At 43.5% G+C, this 18475-nt stretch overlaps 1 protein-coding gene across 1 annotated transcript in view; it reads right to left on the bottom strand.

Moving 5' to 3' along the window:
* The window catches only part of PMM1 (phosphomannomutase 1), a 33869-nt gene extending 18085 nt beyond the window's left edge, over window positions 1–15784 (bottom strand). Inside the window, exons 1-2 of the mRNA XM_066596435.1 lie at window positions 15653–15784; window positions 2856–2973 (exon numbers count right to left, since the gene is read on the bottom strand). Coding sequence (XP_066452532.1) covers window positions 2856–2973; window positions 15653–15733 — 199 coding nt within the window. The 5' untranslated portion in view covers window positions 15734–15784. The remainder of the gene's footprint in view (window positions 1–2855; window positions 2974–15652) is intronic.
* Between the last annotated feature and the right edge of the window lie 2691 nt (window positions 15785–18475).

Consider the following 18475-nt stretch of genomic DNA (forward strand, 5'->3'; position numbering starts at 1 on the left):
TAAAACACTCACCATTAACTGCAGCAATCTATCTATTTGTGTCTCTCTGCTCTCTCACTCAGCTCCTGTTCCCTCCTCTTCTCTCCATAGACTTGTATGGGCAGCATGTAATCTGATCTGTCAGTGAGCTGTTAGTCTGGTCTCTCAAAATGGAAATTACAGTTAATTCAGAGTGAGTGAACAGTTTATATGAGGAGGGAAAGCCTAATAACTGAAGATAGAAGCATTTTTGTCTGATAACATATAATCTAAAGTTTTAGATTTGCCTGTACTATTGCTTTATGCAAAATTTGTTGAAAGTGCAGTGACCATTTAAGTGTGCATTAAATCATACAAGGATGATGGGGAAAATTCAGCTCCATGGTTAACAGTATTGTAAATAAACCGCTGCACATGTTGTAACTCAGGATCAATGGAAGATATGTAAAGCAATAAGTGAACACATTTCCGCTAAATGAAATATATTACAGCTATCTATTGTGATCAAGAAGACTAATGATATAAGTCATACATATGTTACAAATCATGTCACTTAGATAGTTGCCCACTTCAGGCGGCAGTCTGTAGGACCTCAGACGTGTGGCGCTAGGGTTGGCACCTGGCTAGTAAGTCACTGGCCCGGCAGGTAAGTAAGCCTAAAGGCTGGTGACGGTATTTATTTTTTTACTGGCCATATTGATGGGCAGTAAAAAACAATGGTCAGCTGCCAGCCCGCTGGGCATAAATCTATCACCATCAAGCATTTAACTCACTCTGTCTGTAGCTCCCATCTGGCAACTGCTAATGTATCAGACTGTGACCCCTGACCTCTCCACCCGCTGTCCGAGTTCCTGCATGCAGACACCATCTTGTACACAGTGCAAACAAAGCATGGAGAGGTCAGGGGTCATGCTGGTTACAGCAGCCACGCTGCTGGACCGGAGATACAGACAGAGTCAGTTAAATGCTTGAAGATGTCGGGTTGCTGCTCATTCGGAGACCCACTAAAGGGGACACTATTAATACTGGCACCACTATGGGAGTCACTATTACTACATGGGCCGCTATAGGGATTAGTATTTATCCTGGAAGCAATAAGGAGGACAATATTACTACTGCAACTACTATAGGGGTTAGTATTACTAGTGGGGGCACTATTACTACTAGGGTCACTATGAGAGTCACTATTACTAATGGGAGCACTATTACTACTAGGGTCACTATGGGGATCACTAATACTACTGGGGCCACTAATGGGCACACTATTACTACTAAGGCCTTAGTCAGACGGGCGTTTTTAGCCGCGATTTGCGCATGCGCATGCGTCCGGCGATTTTTTAAAACCATTGCTTTGCAATGGTATCGGACACATGAGCACTTTTTATGCGCTCGTCCGATAAATTATAGAACAAAAAATCGCAGATCGCACCAATCTGCGATCTGCGATTCCTGTTCTCTTCTCTATATGCGCTCAATGGGGCCGGCGGCAGCAGCGCCGACCCTATTGAGAACATATAGAAGACAAATCATTCTTCTCTGCCACAGCTGTAACAGCTGTGGCAGAGAAGAACGATGTTTGCCCATTGAATTCAATGGAGCGGCAATACAGCCGCTCCATTGAAAGCAATGGGCTGCCGGCGTGCGCGGGGTGAATTGTCGGGAAGGGGTTAAATATATAAACCCTTCCCTGCAATTCATCCTAAAATGTGTTAAAATTAAAAAAATTGTATACTCACTTTTCCGCTGCAGCCGGAGTCCAGCCGCGGCCGCTGTCAGTTCTCCTGAACTGCTTCTCGGCACTATTCAGCCGGCGGGACTTTAAAATCCCCGCCTGCTGAATGATCTGCCTCTGATTGGTCACAGCCTGACCAATCAGAGGCCGGTTTCACTCACACACCCATTCATGAATTCATGAATGGGTGAGTGACTGCTGCCTCTCAGCGCTGAGCCAATCAGGGGCAGGTCTGACTCACATCCATTCATGAATTCATGAATGGGTGTGAGTGAGGCATGCCTCTGATTGGCTCAGCGCTGAGCCAATCAGGGGGCAGGTCTGGCTCACACCCCCTTCACACCCACTGCAGGACGGCCGCTCGGAGCTCCGGCTGATGGTGGAGTATACAGAAGGTGAGTATACAATTTTTTTTTATTTTTACACATTTTAGGATGGATTGCAGGGAAGGGCTTATATATTTAAGCCCTTACCGACAATTCATCCCGGGCTCGCCCGCAGTGCATTGCTTTCAATGGAGACGGCTGTATTGCCGTCTCCATTGAATGCACTGCGCTGGACAGCTCCGGCCCGTTTCTAATGAAACGCGGCTAGGAGCAGATTTTCGGGCGATTTGCGGGCGACTTGCGCGCACCGGTCACGCGATTTGCGGATGCGCATCCGTCATGCGATCCGCAAATCGCGCGAAAAAACGCCCGTCTGACTGAGCCCTAAGGATACTATGGAGGTGACTGTTATTACTGGGGTCACTAATGGGAGCACTGGTACTACTATTCCTTTTTTTCCCTCCATATAATATACCACCCTTCCCCATGCACCTGGTTAGTTCTACCATTTTACATTATTATTTTCGTTAAAAGAATATGCAGTAGGGCTACATTCACCCCCCATAGATTTGTTGCATAGATTTCTGCAACTGCGAAATCCATCTCATACATCTGATTGGTTTTTTTCTGGATGGTCACTCAGATGAATAAAGAATCAGGCACAGCAGATACAAATTTGTTGTGGCCTTGTGACTTTAAAGAACTAGACATGATCGTTTGTATGGATGGTGTATATTACAAAGTCTAAATCTGTTAAATCCTATAACTGGGGGCACAGATCCAACACTTGTGTTTGTAAGGTCTAATGATTACATTACCCTCATCTCCATCTCCAAACTGCTCTGCAATCTTTGAATAATCGGATCCACCCACCACTCCAATCTGTACCCTTTGCCGGAGCTCCTGTAAGAACAGGTCCACCTCGGGGTCCACTTTCTGTTAGAGATAAGAAATCAAACGTTTTCAACATTTTTTCCAATCACAATCCCAAAAGAGCAGTTACAGATTTGAAGTTAATATTAGTTGTTTTGTTTTCTTCTGTTACAGTCACTAGCATGCGCCCCCACCAATCCATGGCTGCAACGGGCATTTTGTTATATCCGCTGAAACCAACACTGTGCTCAGTGATAGACTGGAAATGCCACAGCTGCAGCCATCATAAACAGAGACCCCCTAGGGGAATCATGGAAAGCTGGTGCAGGAGCTGCAGGGGATTAGAAAGTAATTATGACCTATTTTTCATAGATTGTGCTATATGCAAGTAAGAGTACATTTTCTATTTAGCTCTCAAACCCCTTTTAACCCTTTCCAATCCACTGTTTGATGTCTTCCTACATATTGATTGAAGCTTGTGCAGCTCTAATGTCAGAAGACGTCTGCCAGGGTATTCTTACTGTCACTCTGCTGTTGGAGCCTCTCTGGCGCACACACAGGCTTTAGCCAGCAGATGGCACCGTTGTATAACAGCAAAAAGAGAAAGCCTTTTAGGAAACCCTAAATCCAAAATTAGATTGGAAAGGGTTAACTGTATATAATAATAAATCTGTGTACTAATGTTCATTCAGATCTTATTCTTCTGTAGAAAGTTGCACGCAGTTTGAATCTTGCTAATTTACGATCCAGCTAAGAAAAACACATGCTTGGCTTTTTCAACACGTATAGCAAATATCAAAACACCCAATAACTCTACATTGACTTAACTCCACAAAACCACTAACACCTAGTCATTGAAAGGAAAATAAATGCTACTACAATTAAAGAATGGGTCAGTGAAGTGACATAGTATGTTAGGCTGAAAAAATGTGATTGTTCCCAGCAAGAGAAACCAAGCAATCTTGTAGATATGATACCTTTTAATGGCTACCAAAAATAGCTGACGTTATAGCAAGCTTTCGAAACTCTCAGGAATCTTCCTCAGACATAATGAAATAGATCAGAAGAGACATGAATATATGTACACAAATTGGGATTGTTCCCAGCAAGAGAAACAAAGTAATCTTGTAGATATGATAACTTTTAATGGCTTTTTCCATTATATATACACACATACTTATGACAAGGCACAGACATGGATGTGATTAATTTGCACTTAAAAGAATACTACAACAGGATGAGTAGAGAAATAAATAAATAAATACTTAAATAGTCCACTGATAAAGATCTGAAGGTTTTATAGTCCCTGAATTGGTGTTAGGAGGTCACCAGGCCAGAGTGTTATCTGTGCTATAGATTTCTCATACTTCCCGCTCATGGATGAATTCTCTTGAAGAATTTAACCCTCTATTGAAAGCATCATAAGTTGTTATAAATTTGTACTCCCAAATTCTTCTGAAAAAAGACATATGTCTATCTAGTTCAGCCTATTACCCCCCAATGTTGTTCCAGAGGAAGAAAAATGAGCCCAATGAGTTAGTAGCCAAATCATTTAAGGGAAAATCCCTTTTCCGACCCCTCTGAAATAATCAGTGATATAAGATGTAATATTGTACCGCTCAAGAAAGGCGTCTAGACCTTATCGAATTCTCCATCAGCACGTCCTCAGACAGAGAGTTCTATAGTCTCACTGCTCTTACAGTAAAGAACCCCTTGTAAGTCTATAAAACAAACAGTTTTGAAGAACTGCCCTAGATCCGATTTGGAAGATTTGATTAAAATCTGAGAATTTGGTTCAAATGAATAGACTTCCAAGAATCCAATCAAATTATCAATTTTTTACAATGAGTATATCTCAAGCCCCACTATACACATAGGTCAACTGTTCAATTTATAGGTCATCCCGCTCAACCAAAATGAATGATTTTACACATTAAGACACTCCACTCATCTTGCTTGTCTGTTAATTCGATAGGTTAATACAGGGGTTGGACAAAAATATGGAAACACCATACAAAATGCATGCCTTAGGCTGCATGTCCACGGGCGTGAATCTGCCGGCGATCATGCTGTATGAAGCTTTCCATAGCATTGCCACGAGCAGAGAATCATAGCAATCCTCCGTTTGCGGGATCTAAATCACGGCATGCCGCGATTCTCCGCGGCGAGCCTATCTATTAGATAGGCTCACTGTAGAGACCTGACAGATATTCCCCCCCCCCCCCCTTTCCCTGTGGCGCAATATCGCTAGCGATATTCCGTAACAGCCGTGATAGGGAGCCTTAAATTACAAGGGATTATAAATCATATTTCAATAAGACATGTGGAGACCAATTTTAAGTGCAGGTAATATGACACAGATGCTGCCAGGCAGAAGTGAACGTCTGCCCGAGCAACAAGATTTCATTGGTCAGGGGTTTGAGCCACTCAGCTGCTGTTACCAGCTGACTCCAAGAAGTACCCAGAGCGGGGCAAGAAGTGAAGAAACCACAAATTTGGCAGGAAAGCTCCCAGCCAAGCAGGGGTCAAAAGGGCAGCTTGGTGCTAATGGTTAAAATACCATGCAGTTCATAAGGTGTTTCCATATTTTTGTCCACCCCCCCTGTATGTGTTACTCAAGGGAAATGTACTTATCTTTTATAGGAAACATACCTATACATTAAAAGATCTCTTTTTCCCTTCCACTCTTCACCATTGTTTTAGAACTTCAAAAAGCTTGGAAAAATGCCACTAAATAAGCATGGAAAAATGCCACAAAAAATGCTTCAAACTCAATGGAGAGAATTTGTAGCAGACATGGCAGAAATGTTGTAAGTTTTTCTGGCGTAATTTATTGTAAATCTAATGGGCCCCGGGAGGCTATGCCCTCATCTGCCCAGTATCGACAATTTTTAAAAATGGCAAGACAAGGTGAAAGTCCCAAATTTTGGTAAAATATGGTGTGCTCCAAAATATGTGACTTTTATATGCCATTAAGCTGGTGTAAACAGTGAGATAATTCTACACTCAAAAGAATAATGAATCATTTAATGGAATTTTTATATTCCTAGCACTGAGACTAAACAACACTGATCTTATCCACCTTCTATTACATGTGTACTCGATGGTCCTGTGTAGCTAATCAGCATTCACATGAGACATGAAACTTTGGAGTGTCATCAAAAAGGGAATGTGTCAAACATGTTAAACATATTTTTAAAATACTTTATAGTGATTTTTAAAAACTTTTTGATGTCACATTATATGTTTTCAAAAAATCCTAATATCCTGCAGTTTTCACAATAAAGCCACCTGCACAAAGGCATATTTGCATCGTGGAATCCGAGGCTGGTGTTCACCCCCGGATTCCTTGGCAAATACTGTCCATAGCATGCAATGGAAAAACGCTTTTTCCTGCCCACGAGCGCAAAACAATTGTGATTTTCCGCTCACGGAGGAAAAATCACAGCATGTTCTATTTTAGCGCAGTGTCCGCACGGACGGCTTCCGTTGAAGTCAATAGAAGCCCCCCGACCTGCAGCCCGTACGCAATTAACACTGCATACAGAGCACGGATTCCGCATCATCGCCTAGCGTGGGAAAATCTGTACTGCGCGTGTCCTACGGTAAGCCGTCTGCACCGTACGCAGCACAGATAAAGAAGAAGGAAGACAGGTATGCGGGCTCACCGGCCGGGCACAGGGTCGGATTCCAATGCAGGATCCGGAATCCGACCTGGTCGTGTGCAGCTGGCCTAGCCTAATAATAACCCGACACTTCCTGTTCTGCAGAGAAAGCTTTGCAGCAGTCCACAGTATAGTGTAAACACTTTCTTTATGTTACATACAATACAATTGTTTTTAATTTTACAGCCATAAAATATAATTTAATGTATAGGTTCTTAAAATTTTAGAATTAGGTGCCAAAGGCCACCACATAATATTTTTTAGCCTGGAGCCCTGAGTTGGGTGTGTGTCACTATACACTATCCAATCAGTGTCAGAGTGTGATTTTTGGAACATCTGAATGATAGCTATGGTTCTTCTTCTAATTGAAATGTCTCCAGTGCATCTAGGCATTTTATAATTCATCATGATAGATCTGTTCTATCTTTAAAAGTATTTGGTATTGAAAAAGTGAAAAAAACGCTCCTGGTGGTGACCTGAGGCGCCTTTTTATTAAAAAGGGAACCTTTTGGATCACGAACCTCAAAACATTTACGCCTTTAGGACTAAATCGGAGGAGTGATTTACATCTTTGCTTCATAGCTGAGTATCATAAAGTTCTCTACCGGCGTACACATGGCGTTGGAGTACACGTTCAGGCCACGGATTTTGTATAATGTGACATCAGGAAATGTTTTTGTTCATATTATTTATTTGATGCCTATGCTGATTATTAAGTTTGTCCCTGTAATATATGCCCATCTTATACTCCTCGAGCACCATGGAGATTCTCTATTACTATGTACACTGCTTTGGAGCTTGTATTTTTAAACCAGTCACTTTACGTAATATCGGCATATGCTTGTATTTATATTAGGAGGTCATGCAATCTGCAAGATGTGCGTACACCCACATTATGCGTTATTTAATGCTTATACCAACCTGACAACTGTCGTGTATTACAAAGTTTTTTTACCACGATATATAATTGGAACGCGGTGCATGGTTGCACTGATTCCAAGTGTCATGTAACGTATGAGCTGTGGCTTGTCCTTATTTTTTTGTTGTAAATCATATATATCTTATATTCTGCATACATGTGTTTTCTCATTTATTTTCTTCTATCAGCAGATCTCCTTTAGTTCATTTGCGCATGGACTGGCTTTTCCTTTCAGGGCTACATTCAGTTGGAAGTTTTTCTTACCCAGGATGCATATGATGAAATATGTAAGATGAGTTCTGCTGATATACACTATGTTGGGAGAGATAAAACTAGAGAACATTTGTGCGCCTGTGCACACGGCATGGGTCTCCGCGCATATACACTGAGACTACCATGCCATCGCCGCTTTCCCCTCCCTCCCCATCCCAGGTTCACCTCTGCTCTCCTCCCCGCTCGTTCTTTGCAATGAGAGGAGGTGGGGTGGAGGCAGAGCTAAGCGCCGTCCCCTTAGCTCCGACCATGTCACGCCTCTTGTCCGCAGCCAGCAATGGGAGGAGGGGGGACGGACCAGTGCTTAGCTTTGCCCCCACCCTGCCCCCTACCATTGCAAAGAGCCAGCAGGGAGGAGAACAGAAGTGAGCCATGCTGCTAAAATCCCTCCCACATGCAGCCGCTGCTATGGGCTACCATAGGGGCCCATGCAGCGGCTGACGTATTCCAGCCCAAAAGATAGTTCCAGGACTATCTTTTGGGCTCGATGTAAAAATGCCCAGCACTATATTGGCCGGCTGGGCACTTTTACGTCTCAGGAATACGGCCATGTGATCTGATGCATTGGAATCTAATGCACCAGATTACAGCGTACATCAGCCGGCCGTGAAAACGGCCGGCCAATATACGCTCGTGGGAAAGCGCCCTAAGAGTGCTGGATGGCGCCTGGAATGCATTACAGGGAATAACAACACCATGGTGTGTTGTGGTCCCATGTCAAAATATTTTTTCTAATCTTCAAATAAAGGTTTTTGATGTTATTTTTACAAGCATTGGATGAGCTGGATTTTTCTCTGCATGTTAAATGATACCACTGAAAACTACAACTAGTTCTGCGCAAAACAAGCCCTTATGCAACTATGTCACTAGGAAAATTACTGTTTTTACTGTTCTACCCTGGACCTTCATGCCCTCGATCCCAGTATGGCTTTCTAACTTACGTGCTAGTGGTTCAATCGCCAGATTAAATAAAAGTGGTGATAGAGGGCAACCTTGCTTAGTACCTCTCTGTAAAGGGAATCTTAGGGATAGGAAACCTGGTGCATTCATTTGCTCTTGTGGAGAAGAGTAAAGCTTCCACAAATAGGAGCCAAAGGGGCCTTTGGAGGCCATCATGTTAATCACTTCCCCCAACCAAGACCACGAGACATTATCAAATGCCTTTTCTGCATCTATCGTGAGAAGGGTCGGGGAAGGGTGAGCCGTTAGTTGTAACTTAATATCAGAGGGCGGTCAGGATCTTCCTTATGTTTATAATGGCCGAGCGTCCTTTTGTAAATCCTGTCTGCATTGGGGAGATTATATGGGGCATGATGGTGGCTGGGTGATCTGCCATCAATTTTAAATCAGTATTGATTAGAGAAATTGGTCTATATGATTTAGCTTCTGTAGGGTCTTTACTAGAGATGAGCGAACGTACTCGGATAAGCACTACTCGTCCGAGTAATGTGCTTTATCCGAGTACCTCCCCGCTCGTCCTGAAAGATTCGGGACGCGCTGCGGAGCGGGGAGCTGCAGGGGAGAGCGGGGAGGAACGGAGGGGAGATCTTTCTCTCCTCTCCCACCCGCTCTGCCCCGCTCCCCGCTACGACTCACCTGTCAGCAGCGGAGCGGCCCGAATCTTTCAGGACGAGCGGCGAGATACTCGGATAAAGCACATTACTCGGACGAGTAGTGCTTTTCCGAGTACGTTCGCTCATCTCTAGTCTTTACCAGGTTTGGGTGGCAGCTTAATATGGGCGATATTCAGGTCCAAGGGAATTGGGTTGTCCTGCATATACCTGTTGAATAGAGACTCAAGTAAAGGGGTAATCTGGTCTTTCATTATTTTAAAGAATCACCCTGAATACCCGTCTGGTCCCGGAGCTTTATTATTTCCCATATTTTTGATACACAAGTGAATTCCGTACTGTACATTGTTCCTTAGTCAATGTGGGCCAGGATATGTCTGAAAATAATTCTTCCCCTGAGACTGCATTCATTTTTGGTTGAGAGTAGAGTTTTGAGTGACCGTATAAGATTAAAAAACAGTATTGTGAAAGGATTACACAGGAAAAGAAAAACATAGGTATGGTGCTTAGCGAATGCAAAGATAATGCCCAACTGCATTACACCAGCTGTCAAACCTGGTGGAGGGTCTGTAATGGTGTGGAGGCCATTTTCCTATGATGGAGTGAGTATAGAATCAATGGAATTCTCAAGCACAAAAGGTACCACAAAATCCTTGTTCACTATGCAATCCCTGCAGGTAAAAGCTGGTTGGCAGGGGATTCTGTATGCAGCATTATAATCACCTAATGCACACTTCAAAGCTTTGCAAAGACTACCTGGTAAAGAAAGAAGGGGGTTGCCTGAAAATAATCTAATGGCCACTACAATCGCCTGATCTAAACCCAATCAAACTTCTGTAGGAAGAACCCAACTGTGAAGTGAGAACAGTGTTCAACCTCTGAAGAAAGCCTTAGGAACATATTGCAAGCTTCAAGAAAACAATTAGAACCAAGCATTTTACAGAACATAGTCATTAGGATGCTTAGAATAGTCAAAAGTGTGTTCAAAGCTAATGGCTGTTTCTTAGATGACAAGAAAGTTTGGCAATGTTTTTGTTTTGATTCTTATACCCCACGAATACTAGGCGTCTGTACATATTGTAAATATATCCAGGACTAAGTACAGTATGTGAGACTACACCTTTACCAAATAACACAGTGAATAACAAAGCAAAGCTTAGTCCAAAGGTTGGGTATCACTAAAGGCAAAGGTGAACAGAACAGATGTAGTCACAGCAACATGTCCTGGGCACAGGTGAGGGCGAATGGGAGCTTATCTTCACCATTCCTAAATAAGAAAGGAACTAGCCAAGGATGTCCTTTGTCCGCTTATTATACATCGTCCTAATAGAATGCCTTGCTAGAGCTCTTAGAGCAAATGAGTCAATCCGGAATCTGGGGGATTGCAGTAGGCAACTCTATACATAAATTGGCTATTTAGACAGACGATCTATTAATCTATACATATAATCCCGAAATTGGCTTCTCAGTAACTATAAGGTTTATTTACATAAATCAGAACAGCTTAACATAAACATACCTCAACAACATTGGTTCCCCAGTCTAAAACTTTTTGGGCAACCAGATTTACCCTTCCTACAAGAGTCTCTCTACCTTACATTTGGCTCTTTTGACTTGGAGCAGATCATCAGTCATGTGGTTTGAACAAGTGAACACTTTGAAAATTAATGTTCTATCACTTATCCTGTATTTGTTTCAGGCTTTAAAGGGATTTTATGGGAAAAAACTATTAATGATCTATCCTCAGGATAGCTCATCAATAGTTAATTGCCAGGGACCAACCACTCAGTACAGCGGGGCCGGACGCTGTCATAGGGGGCGGCAGCAGAAGTGCCATAGCTGATTTTATTTCAATTGAAATCAATGGGAGCTGAAGCGACTATTACACTTCCACATTAACCCTGGGGTTGGGGGGAGAAGTACTGGAAGTGTAATAGCCAGATTCAGCACCCATTGATTTCAATGGGAGTAAAGTGAGCTATGACACTTCCACTGCTGTCCCTAATGATGTGTGACCCTGCTGCAGTGACAGTGGGATCAGGATGCTGAGCAGCGGTTTACCAGTAATTAACTATTAATAATGACCTATCCTGATGATAGGTCATTGATACTTTTTGCACAAAAAAAAACCTTTAACCAATCAACATACCAAGTTCTTTCTTCAATAACCTGAAATCTCTCTTCATAAACTTTCAGTAGGCGGGTTAGAAGCCCAGGTTGCTATATATATATATATATATATATATATATATATATATATATATATATATATATATATATATATATACCCCTTATAAAATGTAAAATCAGTGGGAGTATGGAACTCCCAAACATTGCCCCACACTTTCAAACTTCCCTGTTGTCATTTATACTGAAGTGGTTTCACCATAGCTCCAACAAGCAATGTGTGCCTCAGAAAAGGGGAACTATTCAATATAACCAAATTCGAGATCTGTTGACCCCTTCGATTTTGGTTAAGGACCCCATAAGCTGACAATCTGGTTCAGTAGTTCATAACACTTAATCATATTTGTCTCACCTTCTACTCATTTGTTTAATAAAATTGATTTAATCATAAATTAAACAAACTAACAACTTATTTTCTTATTTGAATGTGAAAAGAGATCGCAGGTGTAATAAATGTACAAGTGAAAGCGCTGTGTCCACTAAATAGAACTGTTCATCATGTTTAACAGTTTCCATGTGCTCTCTGCTAGGAGCAGTCATGTACAATATCAGTCTGTAATTACCTAATTACATCTAAAAACCTGGGAGCAATAATGGGTAATGATTTGATATCTAAATATATTCTCTGCCTAATGGTTTGGTGGCAATGCTATCAATGGCTATGTTTAACCAGGGATTACGCTTATGAGCCAGTGATTTACATCACTAAACATGTAGGTGATCATAGTAAATGCAGATCTTAATAGATAGGCCAAGTTTCTATTTCTACAGTATGTTCTCCTGTGTCTTTTCCAAGTCAGGCTTTAATTATTTAATTATTAAAAGCCATGTTTCTATGCTCCATTATCCACTGAAAGACTATTTAGGAATATAAATCCCAGAATTCTATAACATTATTGTCAGCAATTCATTGATTATCTTGGTCTCCTACATAGGAAAAATGTGTTTCGTTATGGTCTCTAGCTAGCCTAGCTGCCTTCATTCCTATTGAAATCAATGGTGAGAGTAACCTGCTGCTGTGCTGTGTTCTATAGACTGTACACAGAGAACTGCAGATTATGTTCTCTTAATGTCTGTAAAACACATACACACAAAATCATGTTAATCATATTGTAGAACAGTGTACAGCAAAGTGAGCAGTGAGAATGTGATTTCTATAGGTAAAGCACAGTGAAAAGTAACTATTAGCCTTAAAGGGGTTGTCCCGAGGCAGCAAGTGGGTCTATACACTTCTGTATGGCCATAATAATGCACTTTGTAATATACATTGTGCATTAATTATGAGCCATACAGAAGTTATAAAAAGTTTTTTACTTACCTGCTCCGTTGCTGGCGTCCTCGTCTCCATGGTGCCGACTAATTTTTGGCCTCCGATGGCCAAATTAGCCGCGCTTGCGCAGTCCGGGTCTTCAGCAGTCTTCTATGGAGCCGCTCGTGCCAGAGAGCGGCTCCGTGTAGCTCCGCCCCGTCACGTGCCGATTCCAGCCAATCAGGAGGCTGGAATCGGCAGTGGACCGCACAGAAGAGCTGCGGTCCACGAAGACAGAGGATCCCGGCGGCCATCTTCAGCGGTAAGTATTGAAGTCACCGGAGCGCGGGGATTAAGGTAAGCGCTCCGGTAAACTTTCTTTACTTCCCTGCATCGGGGTTGTCTCGCGCCGAACGGGGGGGGGGTTGAAAAAAAAAATAACCCGTTTCGGCGCGGGACAACCCCTTTAAGGTAGTTTCTGCAGGAATGTGTCCTTCCCTCCTCTCCCTCCCCTCTTCGCTACTCTCCTCACTAAACTGTTCAATGAGCACAATGACTAATCCTCCTTCCCCATCCCTGTTCTAAGGTCTCTATGTCTCCTGTCAATCAATTGAGAGCAGGCAGTGAACAGCAAGCTGAAAGGAAGGGAGACAACACTCTATAGCGATTTTTCAGCACAAAAATGTCATTTTAGGTTTACAAAAATGTAAATAGCAGTTTTGCTAGTTATTATACAGGCTATCATATAAGCACACGTTGAATCCGCAGCCATTTGTGCAAGCTCTCATACTATTACATGGCAATGATGATTCAGGTAGAGGAGTTGTTTCGTACAGACGATATCCCCCTCTAATGACTGAGATCAGAGATGACTACAATCCAGAATGTTTAGCCTCTTAGATGATGCAGACAAAAGTGACCGCAGTACCTGGAGGTAATATAGTATTTATACTGCATGAATGGTGTGCATGAATGGCGCATAACCACTGGGACCACTGTAGGAACTTCTGGAACCTGATTGGGTGGGGGTGGGACATCTAAGTAGTGAGTAGTTTATAGTTTGTTATTTTGTGTCAACTTCTGCCCTCAACCTCTCTTTTGTAACGTGGCCAGACTTAAAGGGGTTGTCTCGAGGAAGCAGTGAATTTTTTTTTTGCCCAGTCCCCCTAATTAAGCATACATTACTAAGCCCCCCCTGTAAATGACTTTTCTAGCTGGTTTGTACTTACAGTTCCAGCAACTTATAAAAATTTTCCCAAGATGGCCGCCGGCTCTTTTCCCATCGCTTGCTGTAGCCCGACGTGCGCGCTCCCGAGACGCTACCAGCTGTGTCTCCCTGACAACCAGATGCCCCGCAGCCGCCGACCGGACCCCTGGATTGAACGCGGCCGACCACGGCACACAGTCACCCACCGCCAGGCAGCAGGTAACCGGCGCAGCCCCCCCCCCCGGTACAGCGACAGCCCCCCCATCACAGCGGCAGCCCCCCCCCGGCACAGCGACAGCCCCCCCATCACAGCGACAGCCCCCCCCCCCCCGGCACAGCGACAGCCACCCCATCACAGCGGCAGCCCCCCCCCCGGCGCAGCGACAGCCCCTCCATCACAGCGGCAGCCCCCCCCCGGCACAGCGGCAGCCCCCCCGGCCCATCACTTACCTGGGCGGCAGGACGGCGGGACAGCTGGGCGGCTTCTCGGGACAGCTGGGCGGCTCTGCACCTTCCTCTAACAGAGGATGGTACAGAATGGCCGCTCCAGCGCGCTCCCGAGCAGTGACAGCTCGTCTGCGCATGCGCAGAAGAGCTGTAGCGGGGAGCACACTGAAGCGGCTCGTGCTGAAAGGAGAAGACCGGACTGCGCAAGCGCGTCCAAAAAAGCAAGCTGCCAGCGAATTTAGACGGAACCATGGAGACGAGGACGCTAGCAACGGAGCAGGTAAGTGAATAACTTCTGTATGGCTCATATTTAATGCACGATGTATATTACAAAGTGCATTAATATGGCCATACAGAAGTGTATAACCCCACTTGATTTCGCGATACAACCCCTTTAAGCGTCCCAAATGACTGCAGTTCTATTGATTTAGGGGTTCTGATTTCTGAGAGCCGCAAACTGAGCATAGCTAGAGCCAGCAGCAGGAGATTGTGATCCCGCTGTATAGAGCTCTGTTATGACCACATCTGGAATACTGTGTTCAGTTCTGGAGACCTCATCTACAGAAATACATTGATAATAAAGAACGAGTCCAAAGACCGGCTACAAAAAAGTGGAGTGTCTTAGGAACAAAACTTATCAGGATAGACTGAACTTAATTTGTATAGCATGGAGGAGAGAAGGGAGAGGGGCATGATGGAAACTTTTAAATATGTTAAAGGTATACATAAGGTTAAGAAGGGAAGAGTTTTTATTAGGAAGATGAACACTAGAACAAGGGGACAATCTGAGATTAGTTAGGGGAAAATCAGAAGCAATGTCAGCAAATATATTTTTACTGAAAGAATAGTAGATGCTCGGAACAAACTTCCAGCAGACCTGGTTGGAAAATCAACAATAAATGAATTCAAGCTGCCAGGATAAGAATAGATCTATGCTAAGAGACAGCTAAAAAGGAAATAATATAAGGGCGGACTAGAAGGACCAGGGGATCTTATTTGCCTACAATATCCTGTTTTATATTGCGTAAACTTTCTCTTTATGAAAATAATCCAGAATGCTATTACAATTCTTTGGATTCTTGCGATCATTACTATCTGTGCAAAATTTTCATCAGAAGTGTGAATGAGATTCTGCAAGTTTACAGCAGTTTTCATTACGATTTGTTACATCTTATTAACTATACTTTTCCTAGTTATGGCTATGTTATGTAGTTTGGCACGTACCTTTCGTGCAGGGGTTAATGTCCCATCCACGTCAAAAAGACACAGAATGTCTTTCTGCTTTCGGCTCCTTGTATCTGCCATTGCTTCTCCATCTGCAGAGGCCTGCTGCCTGTGCAATGAATGAAAGTAGGAAGGGAGTGTCAGAGGATGGTTAAGGAGGATGGGAGGTGTGGTGGCCGTGTGGCCAATTATGAAGCAGCCTTATAGTCAGCTGGTACTGGTAAACAAGATAGAGATCACGTAGCATGGACTTCTTCCTGCAGTGTTAGATTAACACCAAAGCCAAGTAGGTTAAAGGTGACGGAGCAGATAGCTGTGACCTTACACATACTGTATGCAAAGGCATCTGCCAAATAGATCGAATCTACAGCACGGACTGCGGAGGATATTCCTGCACAGAAAGCAAACCTTAATCATCTGTACATACACAGTACAGAATTTCCAGTGATATGCATGTGTAATATAAGTAATAATTTGTGTTGGGTTTTATAATAAACAAATAAAAGAAAGTTGACATATTTGTTGTATTAGAATACAATTTCTGTACTGTGACATAAGTTTTGATCAGTGTGGAATCCAGTGCTTGCACCCCAGCCAATCACTGAACCAAAGGCGCTTATCTGAGACCGGTCTCTCCTTGCTAGCTGAAGATGGGCTCATAGACTTTACCCAGGCCTGTAGTTGCCAAAAGGCACTGGAGGTCCACAGAACCTTGTGTGGTGCAGAGTGTTAGGGCAGCAGTAATGCAGTCCTAAGCTCTTGCTCATGACCTGAAGGTTGTGGGTTTAATCACTGTATGATTCAGGTAGCTGGCTCAAGGTTGACTCAGCCTTCTGAGGTTAGTAAAATGAGTACCCAGTTTGCTGGGGCGTAAAAGATGAGTGGGGAAGGCAATGGTAAACCCTCCTGCAAATACAGTCTGCCAAGAAAATGTGACAATGTGCTTGCACCAGGGGACTTTACCTTATTAGAGGTCCAGTGTCTAGAGCGTACAAGGGCCTGGAGAGCAGACATTTTTCTTTTCAGGTCCCCCAATATCCGAGAGGTTTAATTTAGGGTGGGTGGGTGGGAAGGATGTTGATACACATGGCCGGCTCCAACCACTAGTCACTGCATTGAGGGAGGGTGTAAGACTTAGTTACTAAAAGATGTGCTTCTCCTACCACTTTCTGCAACTGGTGTGCTGTCTTTCCTGATTGGTGGAGAAGAAGTTAATCTGCTGCTCCACCAATCATAGAGCTTTTAGGTCAATGTGTTGTGCGGTCATGGACAGTGTTGTAGGGTGGCCGTGGAGGAAAGGGGTGGACATCCTGTGTTGGAGGAGCCTGTAACATAGCTGCCATCATGTCAGTAAGTGTTCCAGATGCAACTACTTCAGCAACAGGATACAAGCGTGAGAAGAAATGCAGACCAAAAGCATGAAATCTGACACACCTTCACTGGTGGTAATCAAAACTCCATAACTTAATAAGTTTGTTATAAATTAACTTTATTAATAATTATCAACTGACACGTTACGAGGCGTGTCGCCTCCTTTCCAGAGTTGGAGGTGAACCGAACACGATGGCTCCTGCCAGAGAATGTTTAGTGTTGCTCAAAGAAGAAAAAGCACGGCTTACTACCGCAGATGTGTGGCAATTACGGATTTCCTTCTCGCCAATGAAAATCCATATGCTCTTCAAGCATGCACATGTGTATGGAGGAGTCTGGAGGGATCGCTGTCAGCAACTGCTTGTTAGGCAATCTAAAGTGTATGGACAGCAGCTTTCTGTGACTCGCCCATACAGGGTGTGAGCAGTAAAAGGGCCTAGGACAGAACGAACTCTAAATACGGCCCTGCCTTTATGTGGGAATGAAGGTGCAGGTGCAATTGTTTCAGTGATACTTTTCTCAGTTTATGGTCAGTCTGGTTCTGACTAGAATTCTATGGGGAGAGTAATCACATATGCTTTGCGGTATACAGTACAAGACAGGAGGTTTGCTATTTGATTAACTTAAAAAAAAAAGCCATAAAGTGTTACTGCACTTTCAAAAACTTTTGATATGTCATAGGGATTAGTCAACAGTTTTGATTGATGAAAGTCCGAATACTAGGACCCCCACCATCCCTAGATCTCACTAGCCTCTGCTCACTAGCTGTAGATAAGCTTCCGTTGAAAGTCTATGAGCTCATCCTCAGCTAACGAGCAGATACAGCCCTGTACATTATATAAAAACATATACTGTATACACAAACCAGTGAAGCCGATAGTGTGGCACAATTGTACATTGACCATATTAATAGCACTACTTCAGCACATTATGCAGTCTTTCTACTACTCCACCTTTCATGTGTTACTTGTACGGACCAATCAAATTAGCCAGCCGTCTCTCGACTGTTTGTTCAGCCAACAGCCATCTCTTCGGACTCCCTCATAACCAGGGATACATTTACTTCAGTAGGGTGGGAGGAATACCCGTTTGTCAGACCCCAGCACTTACCCTGAGATCACAACATCCATTCGGGGTGTAATTATTAAATAGTCTTTATTTATCCAGCATGAATCTCTCCCCCCCCCCCCCCCCCCCCGAGCACGCTTGTACAAGAATGCAGTCACTCGATAAGAGCGAGGCTCGCTCGAGTAACTGACTTATCTGAGTGCGCTCGCTCATCTCTAGTTATCATATAGCCACAGGATAGAGTATACATTTACGATTAGTGAGGGTCTAACTGCTTGGATCCCCACCGATCCTGAGAATGATTGTCCCAAAGGTCCCCGCCCCCACTCCATTAATTTTAATAAAATTGCCAGAGATTGCCAAGAGCTCAAACTCTGCAATTTC

The sequence above is a fragment of the Eleutherodactylus coqui genome, chromosome 3, assembly GCF_035609145.1.
Source record: "Eleutherodactylus coqui strain aEleCoq1 chromosome 3, aEleCoq1.hap1, whole genome shotgun sequence".
Lineage (NCBI taxonomy): Eukaryota > Metazoa > Chordata > Amphibia > Anura > Eleutherodactylidae > Eleutherodactylus > Eleutherodactylus coqui.